Source organism: Ailuropoda melanoleuca, chromosome 11, assembly GCF_002007445.2.
Source record: "Ailuropoda melanoleuca isolate Jingjing chromosome 11, ASM200744v2, whole genome shotgun sequence".
Lineage (NCBI taxonomy): Eukaryota > Metazoa > Chordata > Mammalia > Carnivora > Ursidae > Ailuropoda > Ailuropoda melanoleuca.
In genome coordinates, this window is record NC_048228.1 from 1,157,766 (window position 1) to 1,169,729 (window position 11,964).

The window sequence follows — 11,964 nt, forward strand, 5'->3', positions numbered from 1 at the left end:
TGCTGAGGGCGGGAGGGGTGCCTCTTAAGGTCCCCCAGGCCCCAGCATCTGAGGCTGGAGTGCCCTGCTGTATGGCTGGGGCCACCCCACAGCTCTGCTATTGTATCAGTCCACGGGAAACTGCACCTCACAGAGACGACAGCAGTGCTGGGCCTCCAGTGACTGCCTCAAAGGCCCTTGATCTAAAGGCCAGAGGACAGGGGCGCCTGGGGGCTCAGTTGATGGAAGGTCTGACTCTTGGTTTCAGCTCAGGTCATGATCTCAGCATCATGAGATCGAGCCCCGTGTCAAGCTCTGTGCTGGGCAGGGAGTCTGTTTGAGATTCTCTCTCTCCCTCTCCCTTCACCCCTCCCTTGCTGACATGCCCTCTCTCTCTAAAATAAATAACTCTTAAAGGAAACAAAGGCCAGAGGACCCACTTGTGGGAACAGGGCTTCCCTGCGTGGTTGGCACAGCTCAGAAGTGCACGTGCATCTTCCCATGTGAGTGGACCCTGGAAAGGTGCCGTTGGACCTTGCCGCCACTGGGGTGGCTTCTGGAGGCTGGTCTTCCAGAACAGTGAGCACCTTGGTCTTCAGGCTGCCAGGGATGCACACCCATCCCATCCCTCCAGGGCAGAGTCTGCTTCCGCCCAAGTGTGGCCTCCTGACTCGCTTTGTCCAACAGCATGTCCTCAGAGGACCTGCAGCTTCTCGCCCTCCAGGGGCCCCGAGGCTCTGGGCCAAGGCCCGGGAACCACCAGCCCTGCTGGAGCTGCTGTGACCGCCACGGTAGAGGCGACCCCATGTGAGGCCAGAGGTCTTGCCCAGCCGAGCCAGGGACAGACTGCTGACCCCTGGGATGGCGGGCAAATAATTCAATGGCAGTTTTTTGGGGTGCTAGATTTTAACCACAGCAGTGAACTGACGCAGAACTTATGGTGTCAGCCCCAGCAGGCAGGGTCCCCAGGCCACAGCCCCCATGCAGAACTGCAGCAGACGCGGTTCTGGGGGCAAAGAGAAGGGCACCTCCGTTTCGGAAGGGTGGATGTCAGGCCCCCTGAGTCAGATCTCGGGGATCCCCACAAAGTGCCCTGCCACACTCAGCAAGCTCCTGTGGATATCAGACCTTCTCTCAGGCCGTGGGAGAGCTCCCCTTCATAATGTCCGCCAGCTTTGTACTTCATGACGCCGCGTCCTTGGGGCTCTCCCAAAACAAACTGTCCAGAATAGGTGTTCCCTGGTGCAGATGAGAGAGGGGACACAGGCAGGTTAGAGCTGTTCCTGGGTCCCCTGAGGTCCACAGTCACACCCCTCCCGCCCCTCATCAATGGTGGCCGCCAAGTACCATTTCAGAACAAGTGAAGATGTCTCTTTATCTCCCGTTTCCCTTGGCTAAGCAGAGAAAATAGGATTAGGTGGGTTTGGTCCTGTCCTCCTGGTTACTACAGCAGCGTGCAATTCCCCCACTCTCGGACGCAGATGCCCGGTTCTATGATGAACCTCTCTGTGGCATCCAGGTGCCCAAGGGCAAAGGCCTCTCTGGGTCAGAATCTGTGGCGGTGGGCCTTCTCTTCACGGAGAACATCCACCATGCTTGCCTGGGAAGGTCTGTGAGTGGCTGCCCCTGCCCTCGGCTGGCATGCTGCTGACACGGGGTACGTGATGGAAACCAGAGGCCCACACTCACAGACGGAGGTGCCTTTTGCATCCAGAAGCCAGGGACAACTGACACCAGAGATGGTTTGTGAGAAAGGAGTCAGCATGCCCACACCTGTCTCCACTGCTAACCTGATGAGGCCCAGAGCCGGCAGCCTTTCCCCGTGATCTCCCCGTCCACAAACTCGCCTTCGTAGTAACTCCCGTCTTTAAACAGCAGCTTCCCCTGACCTGGGGAAAGAAATCATGATGTGAAGTCACACCAAAGACGGAGAAATCCCTGCTGCCCATGTATGGTGGGACTCGTTTCTCTGAAGGAAGACCTGGGCTTTGAAGCTCTCAGGCCTGTGTTCAGCTCTGCCTCTTGTCCCATGCCTGCTCTCTGCAAATTCACCTACATACACGTCTCGATAAAAACGTTCTTGAAACATGACTAAGCCCCTCTGTCTCTGCCGCGATGACAGCAAAGCCATCCAAGTGCAGGGAGGTCCCACCCCAACCTCTTCAGAGGGGACACTACAGTCACCTGGCCTCCATCAGCACTGGGGCCTGAAGAAACGGAGTCTGTGGACACAGGGCAGCACTCAAGAAAACATTTAAAAAGGGGGCACTACTCTGTCCAGGCCAGGCTCTCTCAAGGGTCTCAGACACGAGCCTCCATGCCTGGCCCAGAGGAAGAGAAGCAGAGATTTCAGACAAAAGTGAGAAATGTCTGTGTGGCAGCAACACAATACAAGTCAAACGCTTAAAAATACACACACACACACAAAAAATACTGGCAACCAGCAGACACCAAAAGAGCTCATGTAAGAAAATGCTGAAAGACCAGTTCTCCAGGAGAAAAACAGACAGAGAACATGAGCAGGCAGAATCCCCAGACATAAGACTGTGTGAGCATAAACGTGGGAAAGTCTGGGCCCACATCCGGGGAGCACTCCAGCGGCTCACATTTGGTACTTTCTCTCTTTTAATGCTGAGACTTTCTACAAAAGTAGCTAATCTCTCTCTTTAAAAAAAAAAAAAATTTTTTTTTTTTTGTTTAATTCAATTTAGGTAACAAACACTGTATTAGTACTTACTGGGGTAGAATTTAGTGATTCCTCAGTTGCATACAACACCCAGTGCTCATCACATCACGTGCCCTCCTTAATGCCCATTACCAGTTACCCCATCCCTCACCCTCCTCCCCTCCAGCAACCCTCAGTTTGTTCCCTAGAGTTCAGCATCTCTTATGGTTTGCCTCCCTCTCTGTTTTCCTGTTATTTTATTTTTCCCCTCCCTTCCCCTATGTTCATCTGATTTGTTTCTTAAATTCCACATATGTATGAAATCATATACTTGTCTTTCTCTGACTTATTTCGCCTAGCATAATATTCTCTAGTTCCAGTCACGTCATTGTAAATGGCAAGATTTCATTCTTTTTGATGACTCATATTCCATTGTATATACACCACATCTTCTCTATCCATTCATCTGTCGACAGGCGTCTGGGCTCTTCCCATTGTTTGGCTATTGTGGACATTGCTGGTGTGAACATGGCAGTGCAGGTGCCCCTTCCGATCACTATGTTTGTATCCTTTAGTAAATACAGGAGTGGGTAATCGCTTACTCATCAAAAATAAACCATAAAGGCAATTTTCACTTTGGCAAAGACAGACTAACACCCCAGGGAGGATTTCTAAGTTGGGTCTTCCCCTGCCAGGTTGCCCCAGAGCCTGTGAGAAGGCTGCTCCCCAAGGGGTCTCCCAGGGCCCCGGTGCTGCTGCAGGACCCCAGGATGTCTTGTCTGTTGAGCTTTAAAGAAAGCTGCAGGGAATGGCTCTGCCTGGGCACCAGTGAGTGGGAGTGTGGGGGCCCATGCTGATGGCTCCCAGTGCCACCGGCCGGCCCAAGTTCCCCGAGGACATGGGCTGTCGGAGCAAGGTGGCAGCCGTGGGAACAGACCACAATTTCTCACCGTGTTTCTTCCCTCCTTTCCATTCTCCTTCATATCGAAAAAAAGAATTCGGGTACACATAGACGCCGTAACCTGAATATGGAAAAGAAGACGGACGGGTGAGCACGTGGTGCCAGGTGAGCCGGCTGACAACCAGCAAACCCTCGGGTGGGCCGGTGCGTGGGCCCTGAGGGGGAGGGTGCAGCATGCGTGAGCACAAGTCCTTGAGAGGCCGCGGCTGGTGGAGGGGCGACCGCTGCTGGGTGAAGGTGAGGTATGGCGTTGAGGGGAAGGCGCCAGCCCTGCCATTTTCCTGCACAACTCACCAGTGGCCTTCCGTCCCCTCAGGACAAAATCCACACTCACACCCAAGGGGCCCGCAGGGCTCCCCTCCCCACCAGCCCCGTTTCCACCGCGCGACGCGGGCAGCGTGGGAGTCACCGGCCTCCTGCATCTGCCACAGACAGGCTCGGGCTCCAACCGAACACGGTTCTTCGGACCTACGAGCAGCGCCCGCCCAGCCTCCGAACCGCGCGTCCGGGGCCGGGCCGGCGCCTCCCGGCTCGCTCCCCAGGCTCCGCCGGTCCGGGCGGGCGCCCCCACTCCCGGGGTCGGGGCTACGGGGCTCCCCGCGGGCTGCNTCCGAACCGCGCGTCCGGGGCCGGGCCGGCGCCTCTGCTGCCATCTTGCCGCTAGGGGTTTCCTTAGCAACCGCAAAGCTCTCCTCCATTGGCCCGTGGGCCAGTCCTTGGGCGATAACAATCTCTGGAGTGGAGTTAGGCCGGCCCGGAGCCCTTAGACGCAAGTATGCATGCGCAGCACGGCGCATTTCCGCCGCGGACGTCCCTTCCGCCGAGGGGACCGCCCCACCAACGGCCTGGGCACCCCGCACCGGAAGAGGAAATGGTTGGAGGCTCTAGGCTCCGCCCCGGTGGCCATCTTGGAGGCTCCGGAGGCGGTGCCGCATAGGACAGAGCGGAAGTGCTCGGCTGGCCCTTCCCGGACCGTGCGAAGCGCCGGCGCGGCCGCCTGCCCGCGTCCTCCNCAGGCTAGGCCGGGCGGGGGCTGGGGTCGCGAGTCCTGGGCCCCCCGGGGGCGCGCAGGGACCGCCCCCCGTCCCCACCCGCGGGCGCGGCCCGGGAGGGGTTGGCTGCGCACTCCCGGCTCTTGCGCTGACGTCCGCTCTTCCTCGTCGGGTCCTCACTCGGTACTGGCGCTCGTCTGTAGGGTTTGGGTAGGAGAGCGACGAGACGAAGAGTTAGGTTGCTCAAGGTGATCTCTGGAAATACTGCCCATTACGGTCGCAAAAGCCGAAGTTCTCCAGGCCGACTTTGCATCCGACGGTGCTTCCGCGTCGGGGATTGCACAGCTCACAGCCTCCCTCGCCCGTGAACCTTCTTCGGGGCTCCGCTCCCTCGTGTCCTCAGAGTCGAGGCGGCCTGGGAGTCCTGAAGTTTCCCCGAAGCTCGTTCTTCTCAGTGGGGTTGGTCTTTCACTTCGCGGGGATAGAATCCCCCGTGAGTGAGCAGGGTCCTCGGTGATTGAGAGCCAGCTCCTGTAGAGCGCAGGTGGTGACCTCGGCCGGGTGCGCTGTGGTCAGGGCCAAGTGGAGACCTCCAGGATGGTCATGCCCAGAGGCGGGAGGAGCCCTGGCCGGGGAAGGCGGTTTCTGCTAAGAATGAGTAGGTGACGTCTGTAAGGGCATTTCAGCGGAGGGAACGGCACCAGAGGTTGCAGGTGAAACTGCCCTACACCGGACTTAGGAGAAACGAGGGAGGAGGAGCGAAGCGTGGATGACCCGGATGCCTGGCAGAGGGATATGATCCTTTAAATGCCATGCTTGCTGTTTGAGGAGTGCAGACACTGGGGCAAGTGGGGCCCTAGGACTAGGCACGTAGAGAGTTTTGTGTGCACAGTTTCAGGCATGACAGTCAACGGTCCTTGGAATGGTTTTATTTTGCTTTTTACTTTTTTTTTTTGGTGACTGAGCATAAAACAGTTAAATCCGACAGGTAATTTGCTGATTCCCTGCTGTATAACGGGCCTTTTTAGGTGGCAGGGCGTAGCAGTGGCCCAGACAAGGTTCCCCCCTGAAGAGGCTTACATTCTAATAGGAAATAGAGAAATAAACAGGATGAAAATCAGAAAATGATTGTTCTATGAAATAAAAACAGGGTGATGTGACTTAGGGATTGTTGACAGGGTCGGCCTCTCTGCAGAGGTGGCCTTGAAACTGAGCAGAGGGAAGGGGATCACAGACTCACTGGTGCAAGTCAGGGCCAGCACTTCTGAGAGACCAGCACACGCCCTCGGTGCCAGGCTCTGAGGCCTGCACAGCTGACTCTCGTCAAGAAGCCTTTGAGGAGGGCGCAGAGGTGCTGTCACCCCATTTCGCAGATTGGAATGAGGGGTCGCTTGGGCTGTCCTGCTAGAAAGTGACCGAAACTGGACTCTAGGAGGACAGTGCTTGACTCCAGAGTTCACTTGCTTCATGTACTATGACAGTCTCCTTGAAATGTGGAGAGCCACGTGACGATGGATGTGCTGCTTGTCAATCAGAGGCCGGCTGATGTGTGTTTGAAATAGTCTCCGCATGTTCATCTGAGAGAAGGCGACGTCTCTAGCTAGAGTGCCTGCTTCCAGGGCTTGCCAGGCGTGTTCTCATACTGCTTTCTTGCCTCGGTTCGAGGAGAAGCGTTTTATTGGTAAACCCTTGGTCATAAATAAGTAAAAGCAGAGGAAATTTGTGAGGACCCACAGAACAAGGAGTATTACTGATGTAGCTTTCTGCTGGCCTGGCTTTGGCCTAAACGGGGAGGCCAGCCATCCTAGGGAATGAGTTTTAATTTAGCCCCTTTTAAAATACGGGATTCTCTCACCTGAGTGTAGAAATGCACCTCCTGAAGAGATGGGGCCCTGGGGCCGTAATTCATTGGCTCAGTTCAGTCATTTGTCTGTATTTCCTGTGTCTCCTGAGGGCAAAGGGCATTTCCCCGTCACCTCCTTGACACTCCTGGCCCTCTGCCTGTCCTTCCTCTGCCCATCCTTCAGCGGTTATGGAATCAGACTTGATACTATGGGGCTACTCAGGTGGTCTTAATACCTCAGTTGTAATTGGAAAGTTTTCCAGTTGAGGTCTAGGTCACATGAGCTGCTGACTTCATCTCAGAAAGACGATGTTCTGAGCACTCACTGTGAGGATGTGATTGAGAAGCATGGCCCTGGGCAGGTGTGGGTTCAGCTTGTAGCCCTGTGTGATCAGGCTGGCCAGTGGGGCCACCACAGCCATTGTGAGCCTCGCTTTCCTGTGATGCGTCCGTGAGTGCCATTAGCCAGATGAGGAGACTGAGGCTGTGCAGCCATACAGCTCAGGGGCCTCGGACATGGACGTAGAGCCGGAGCCTGTGTCTGCTTCTGTGCCCCAACCCTGCAGTGGTACTCGTTGTGGAATTTGCTGTGCACAGGTTTTGGGGGCAGAGGTGAGCTTTGCCCAGGCATCTTCACAAGCACCTCAGTCGTGTGGTTTGGGCGGCAGTGTGCTCGGAGAGAGAGGCTGAGGTCTGGTAGAGCAGCTCCTGACCTTGGGCAAGTGGCTTAAACTGAGACTCCATCGCCCTTAGTAAGATAGGGGTGATTAAGCTCACTTGGTTATCTGGGTCCTCATCAGTTAATTCCTCATGGAATCCACAACAGCATGTTGAAATAGTCAGGAGCAGATAGGATCAGTTCCACTTACAGATGACGAACTGGGGCACAGACGGTCGGCTCCCTCACTGGGAACCGGGTGGCATTTTCCTGTTTGTGGGGTGGAGAACCAGGCCCTGAGAGGACCAGGACTTGCAGGCAGCTGGTGCCCTGGGGAGCAGCCTGGACAGAGCCCAGGCCCGGGCCTGGAGAGAGGGGTTGCTGGGGGGAGCCCTAGGAATAGACCAGAGGAGGGCGACGTGGGTGCAGCAGTCCGTGAGGGAAAGTGTGTCCACAGGACTCCATGGTCAGCAAGGGCAGCTCCTGGGGACCAGCGGGAGGAGTGTGGGCCAGGTGACATGAGCAGAAACAGAAGTCTACCCAGTGATGCTTTGAATGTCAGGCACCATTCTGGCTCTCCACCGGGGTCTCGTGCTTCTTTTCTTTTTTTTTTTCTCTCTCTTTTTTTTTAAAGACTTTATTTTAGAGAGCGTGTGCATGCGTGCTTACGGGCAGGGGGTGGGGTGGGGGGAGGGCAGAGGGAGAGGGAGAGAGAATCTCAAGCAGACTCCCTGCTGAGTGTAGAGCCTGACGAAGGGCTCCATCTCACCACCCTGAGATCATGACCTCAGTGAAAATCACGAGGCAGATGCTTAACCAAGTGAACCATGCAGGCGCCCGCTTGCTTGTTTCTTTTTACTGGACAACTCATGGCAAAGGCACCCAGAAAGTAGTGAATACTGAAAAAATTTGCTTGATAGTGTTGGTGAAAATAGGGCAAAGTGATGAGAGCCTTGAACGTTTTTGTTTAAAGTATTTTGTGTGTTTTTCAGTTACAGAATGTCCGAAGGGGACAGTGCTGGAGATTCTGTCCATGGGAAGCCTTCTGTGGGGTACAGATTTTTCACAAGACTTGGACAGGTTGGTTTTTTTTGTGGATGAATTGAAGAACCAGCTTGACGAACAGATCAGTTGAACTGAGTGAGAAGCCGTCGACCCTGGGACGTGTTCCCCCGGGTCACGAGTGCGCTGGCTGGTGGCTTTCCCTAGCCTTGGTTTATACTTTCTCTCTGCTGAGAATGTGCTCGTTTCTTCGGTCCTTCTGTAAAGGGCCAGACAGTGGTTTAGGCCTTGGAGGCCACCTGTGTTCTCTGCCATGCACTTGTTTTCTGGTTTTTTGTCCCCCAACAACCTTTAAAAACATGAAAACCCTTCTTAGGTTCTGGGCGGCATGGCTGTGCGCTTACCTAAGGACTCTCTCCGGGCCACCTGCTTCCACGTCCCCCAGCCCAGCTCTGCACTGACTTGTGGGTTGGACCTGTGGGCTGTGCTGAGGCCTGCCGCAGTCAGCAGTGCCTGAAGTTACGTTCAGACACTGAGTTCAGAAGTCTGATTCAGTGAACAATTGTGTATACTGATGTTTTGGCTTAGAATTAAAAATGTATGTTCTTAAAATTAAAAAAGAACATTTGGAAAACTTCATAATTATTGAAGCCAGGTGGTGGGTTCTTTTGATTTTATGAACGGTTGAAATTTTTCATAAAAAATTAAAAGTTTAAAAATTAATTACAAAGTTAAAATTAATGCATATATGTCTGCTAATTACGTGTACTTGCACACATGCATGTGCACATATGGTTAAAACCAAAGATTCCTTCTGGAAACTCCACTGCTTTGTGTCCACCACGCCTGAGCTGCACACCTGCCAGAGGTCAGGCTGTGGCTGACTGTCCTGAGAGCAGGGGCAGGGGCCACCTGGGGCTGTTGGGCAGGGCTGGGGCCAGCTCTGGGGGGTGGGGTGGGACTCAGACCGAGCCCCATGTAAGGTGCCCACGTTCTTCGTGCTCTCGCGGTGAAGTTAGGTGACCTCATAAGGACCCCTCAGGCTGATGTTACCGGACCGTCCGCTGTGAGAGATTGTTCTGTACTATTTTTGCTTTAGGTGTGGACCTGTTTCAGGACTTTGGGTTAATCACAGTCACTGCTTTGTGGTGTTGACTTAAAGTCTGAAGCTGGTGCTCGTGGGAAGTGTGCTCTGTGGTCCACAGGGCATGTGAACTGCTGTCTTTCTAGATCTATCAGTCCTGGCTAGACAAGTCCACACCTTACACAGCCGTGCGATGGGTGGTGACACTGGGCCTGAGCTTCATCTACATGATTCGAGTTTACCTGCTGCAGGTAGGTGCGGGCTAGGAGCCGAGCCCTTGCCATCTCCACACTGTTCACGTGTGGCCTTGGATGGGATGCGGGTTTTTCCCTTTATTTCCGGAGTGGGAGGGATCGGGGTAGCAGGATGCAGCCCGCGCGGCCTGGCTAAAAGTGACTTCGAATTCACCGTAGTTGTCATTAGGATTGTTGTTGTTTGAATGGGACCTTGGTCCATTCTTTAATGGAAAGAGTGACCCGGAGACCTCGATGTAGGGGTGCAGGTGGGATGGGGATGCAGCTGTCTTCTGAACCGAGTTTGCACCTGCTTTGGCAACGCTCAGGCGTGGTCTGCGGCACGAAGCCATGTCAGCTTTCCCCATCTAGTCTGTAGTTTCCGGACTTGAGAAGTTTTAAGGCAGTAGGATTCCTCTTGTTTGCGTGCATATTTTTTTTGGCTTTTGAAATTGATAATGCAGTGCATTCTGGTCTAGTAGGGTAAACTTGATGCTTTTAAAAATGAATTTAATCGCAAGTGCATGATGGCGTGCAAGCACTCCCATCTCTTCACATCTCCTAGGAGGGTTTGGCTCCACAGCGCATTTCTGTTTTTGTTTTCTAAAGATTTTATTTATTTGAGAGCGAGCATGCCCAAGCCAGGTAAGAGAGAGGGAGAAGCGGGCTCCCCGCAGAGCAGGGAGCCTGGCGCAGGACGACCCCAGGACCTCAAGGTCATGACCTGAACCGAAGGCAGACACTTAACCTGACTGAGCCACCCAGGCGCCCCCTCCATATTTTTTTAACCTCATTCTTGATTTTCCAGTTCTGGATTTTTTCTGGGCAAAGATTATTAACAGCCTGACCAGTGTGTGGTAGTGTGAGGGGCCCAGCAGAAGGAATAATAACCAGCATATTCTGAGGGATGGCTCAGATCCTGTATTCCGGTTCCGGTAGCCATCGGTGAGGCAGGGTCGGAGTCAGGCGTACATGCCAGTGTCCCTCAGTACCTGGTCCACACCTGCCCCGTGGTGTGGTCCAGCTCGGGCGTGTGGCTTTGAGGAAAGCCTCCTCTTCTGCTGCATCTCTGGCGGGGAGCTGGTGGCTTCAGGTGGTCATGCATCCACCTGGACCCTTGGAGAAGTTTGCTGCGTGCACCGTGGCTTGTCCGCTCTCACACTCACAAAGTAATTTGAGATAAACTGTCATTGTGGGTGTTCACTGTGCCTCTCTGTCACTTGTTGCAATCTCCGGACTGGAAGTAAGTTGTACGGTCGTGAGTTGCTGGAATGTTGGGGGACTGGTTCAGGGCACGGGCGCTGGGCCGCGTCACGGACCGAGTGCTCCTCTCTTGCAGGGCTGGTACATTGTAACCTACGCCTTGGGCATCTACCACCTCAATCTTTTCATCGCCTTTCTCTCTCCCAAAGTGGACCCTTCCTTGATGGAGGACTCAGGTACAGTAGAGATCGGCTGCTTGGCTCTGTCTGTGTGGGAGGCTTGTGATTTTGTACACTTCACAGATTGCCTCATTTTCTCTAGAAACCTAAGAAATCCAAACTTTTTTTTTTTTTTTAATATTTTATTTATTTATTTGACAGGGATAGAGACAGCTAGCGAGAGAGGGAACACAAACAGGGGGAGTGGGAGAGGAAGAAGCAGGCTCATAGCAGAGGAGCCTGATGTGGGGCTCGATCCCATAACGCCGGGATCACGCCCTGAGCCGAAGGCAGACGCTTAACCCCTGTGCCACCCAGGCGCCCCAAGAAATCCAAACTTTTGAGACTGTCCTCTTGGTGTTTAAAATGTGCTGATAACCTCGGTGATAATACACCTGGGTGTAGATGGAGGCGTTACACCTCGGTTGTCAGGCGGGTGGTACTCCAGCCCCTCCGTTGCGGATGAGGCCGTGGAGGCACCTGGGTCACGGGACTTGGCCACGGTCACGTGGCAGAGTGCGTGGGGGGGGGTGCACTCCCGCCTCTCCTCGCGTCCTGCCTACGCTCCTCGGGTAGGTCCCCTTCCTGGGGACCCAGAGGTTTCCATGGGCAGCTTGCTGAGACCGGCAGTGCCCGCTGGGATCCTGACCGTTCACAGCTGGGCCCCGTTGAGGGCGGTGGCGCTCCCTGATTTCCCAGGGTGACGGGTTGAAAAGTTCTTGGCTCACACTGTTCCTGGCCATACCTGGGCCAGGTGGGAGGGCCAAGTCCACACCTGACTGTCCATCCGGGGAGGGGGAGGTGGGGAGGCACAGACACATGGGAAGTCGGTCACTGCTGCCAGCATGTGTTGCTGCAGTCGGAAAAACCCAGGGGCAGCCGCCTGCCCGTGGATTCCGCCTGTCACAGCAGTACTTCCTGAGTACTAGGGTGCTTCTCCAGGCCGCTCAAGTCCTGACCAGAAGCCTGTGGTTTTTCTCTATAGAGTATTTAATGAAAACGTGAAAGGAAACAACACTCCCGTTTGTTGCCATTTGGGGGAATTGGAAGATGATAGGAGAGCTGCTCTGTAGGCCTCGGTTTCTGTGTGTAGCTGGGGAGGGTGCCTGCCTTGGGCGGGGCGGGG

The 11,964-nt window shown here is 54.6% G+C and overlaps 2 protein-coding genes across 2 annotated transcripts in view; one reads left to right on the plus strand and one right to left on the minus strand.

Annotated features, from left to right (window-relative positions):
* Positions 1-4,101, minus strand: part of MORN1 (MORN repeat containing 1) — a 55,618-nt gene extending 51,517 nt beyond the window's left edge. The window contains exons 1-4 of the mRNA XM_034672032.1: positions 3,900-4,101; positions 3,595-3,666; positions 1,770-1,868; positions 1,108-1,218 (exon numbers count right to left, since the gene is read on the minus strand). Coding sequence (XP_034527923.1) covers positions 1,108-1,165 — 58 coding nt within the window. The 5' untranslated portion in view covers positions 1,166-1,218; positions 1,770-1,868; positions 3,595-3,666; positions 3,900-4,101. The remainder of the gene's footprint in view (positions 1-1,107; positions 1,219-1,769; positions 1,869-3,594; positions 3,667-3,899) is intronic.
* A 539-nt stretch (positions 4,102-4,640) lies between these two features.
* The window catches only part of RER1 (retention in endoplasmic reticulum sorting receptor 1), an 11,160-nt gene continuing 3,836 nt past the window's right edge, over positions 4,641-11,964 (plus strand). Inside the window, exons 1-4 of the mRNA XM_019805022.2 lie at positions 4,641-5,056; positions 8,091-8,178; positions 9,331-9,435; positions 10,757-10,856. Coding sequence (XP_019660581.1) covers positions 8,098-8,178; positions 9,331-9,435; positions 10,757-10,856 — 286 coding nt within the window. The 5' untranslated portion in view covers positions 4,641-5,056; positions 8,091-8,097. The remainder of the gene's footprint in view (positions 5,057-8,090; positions 8,179-9,330; positions 9,436-10,756; positions 10,857-11,964) is intronic.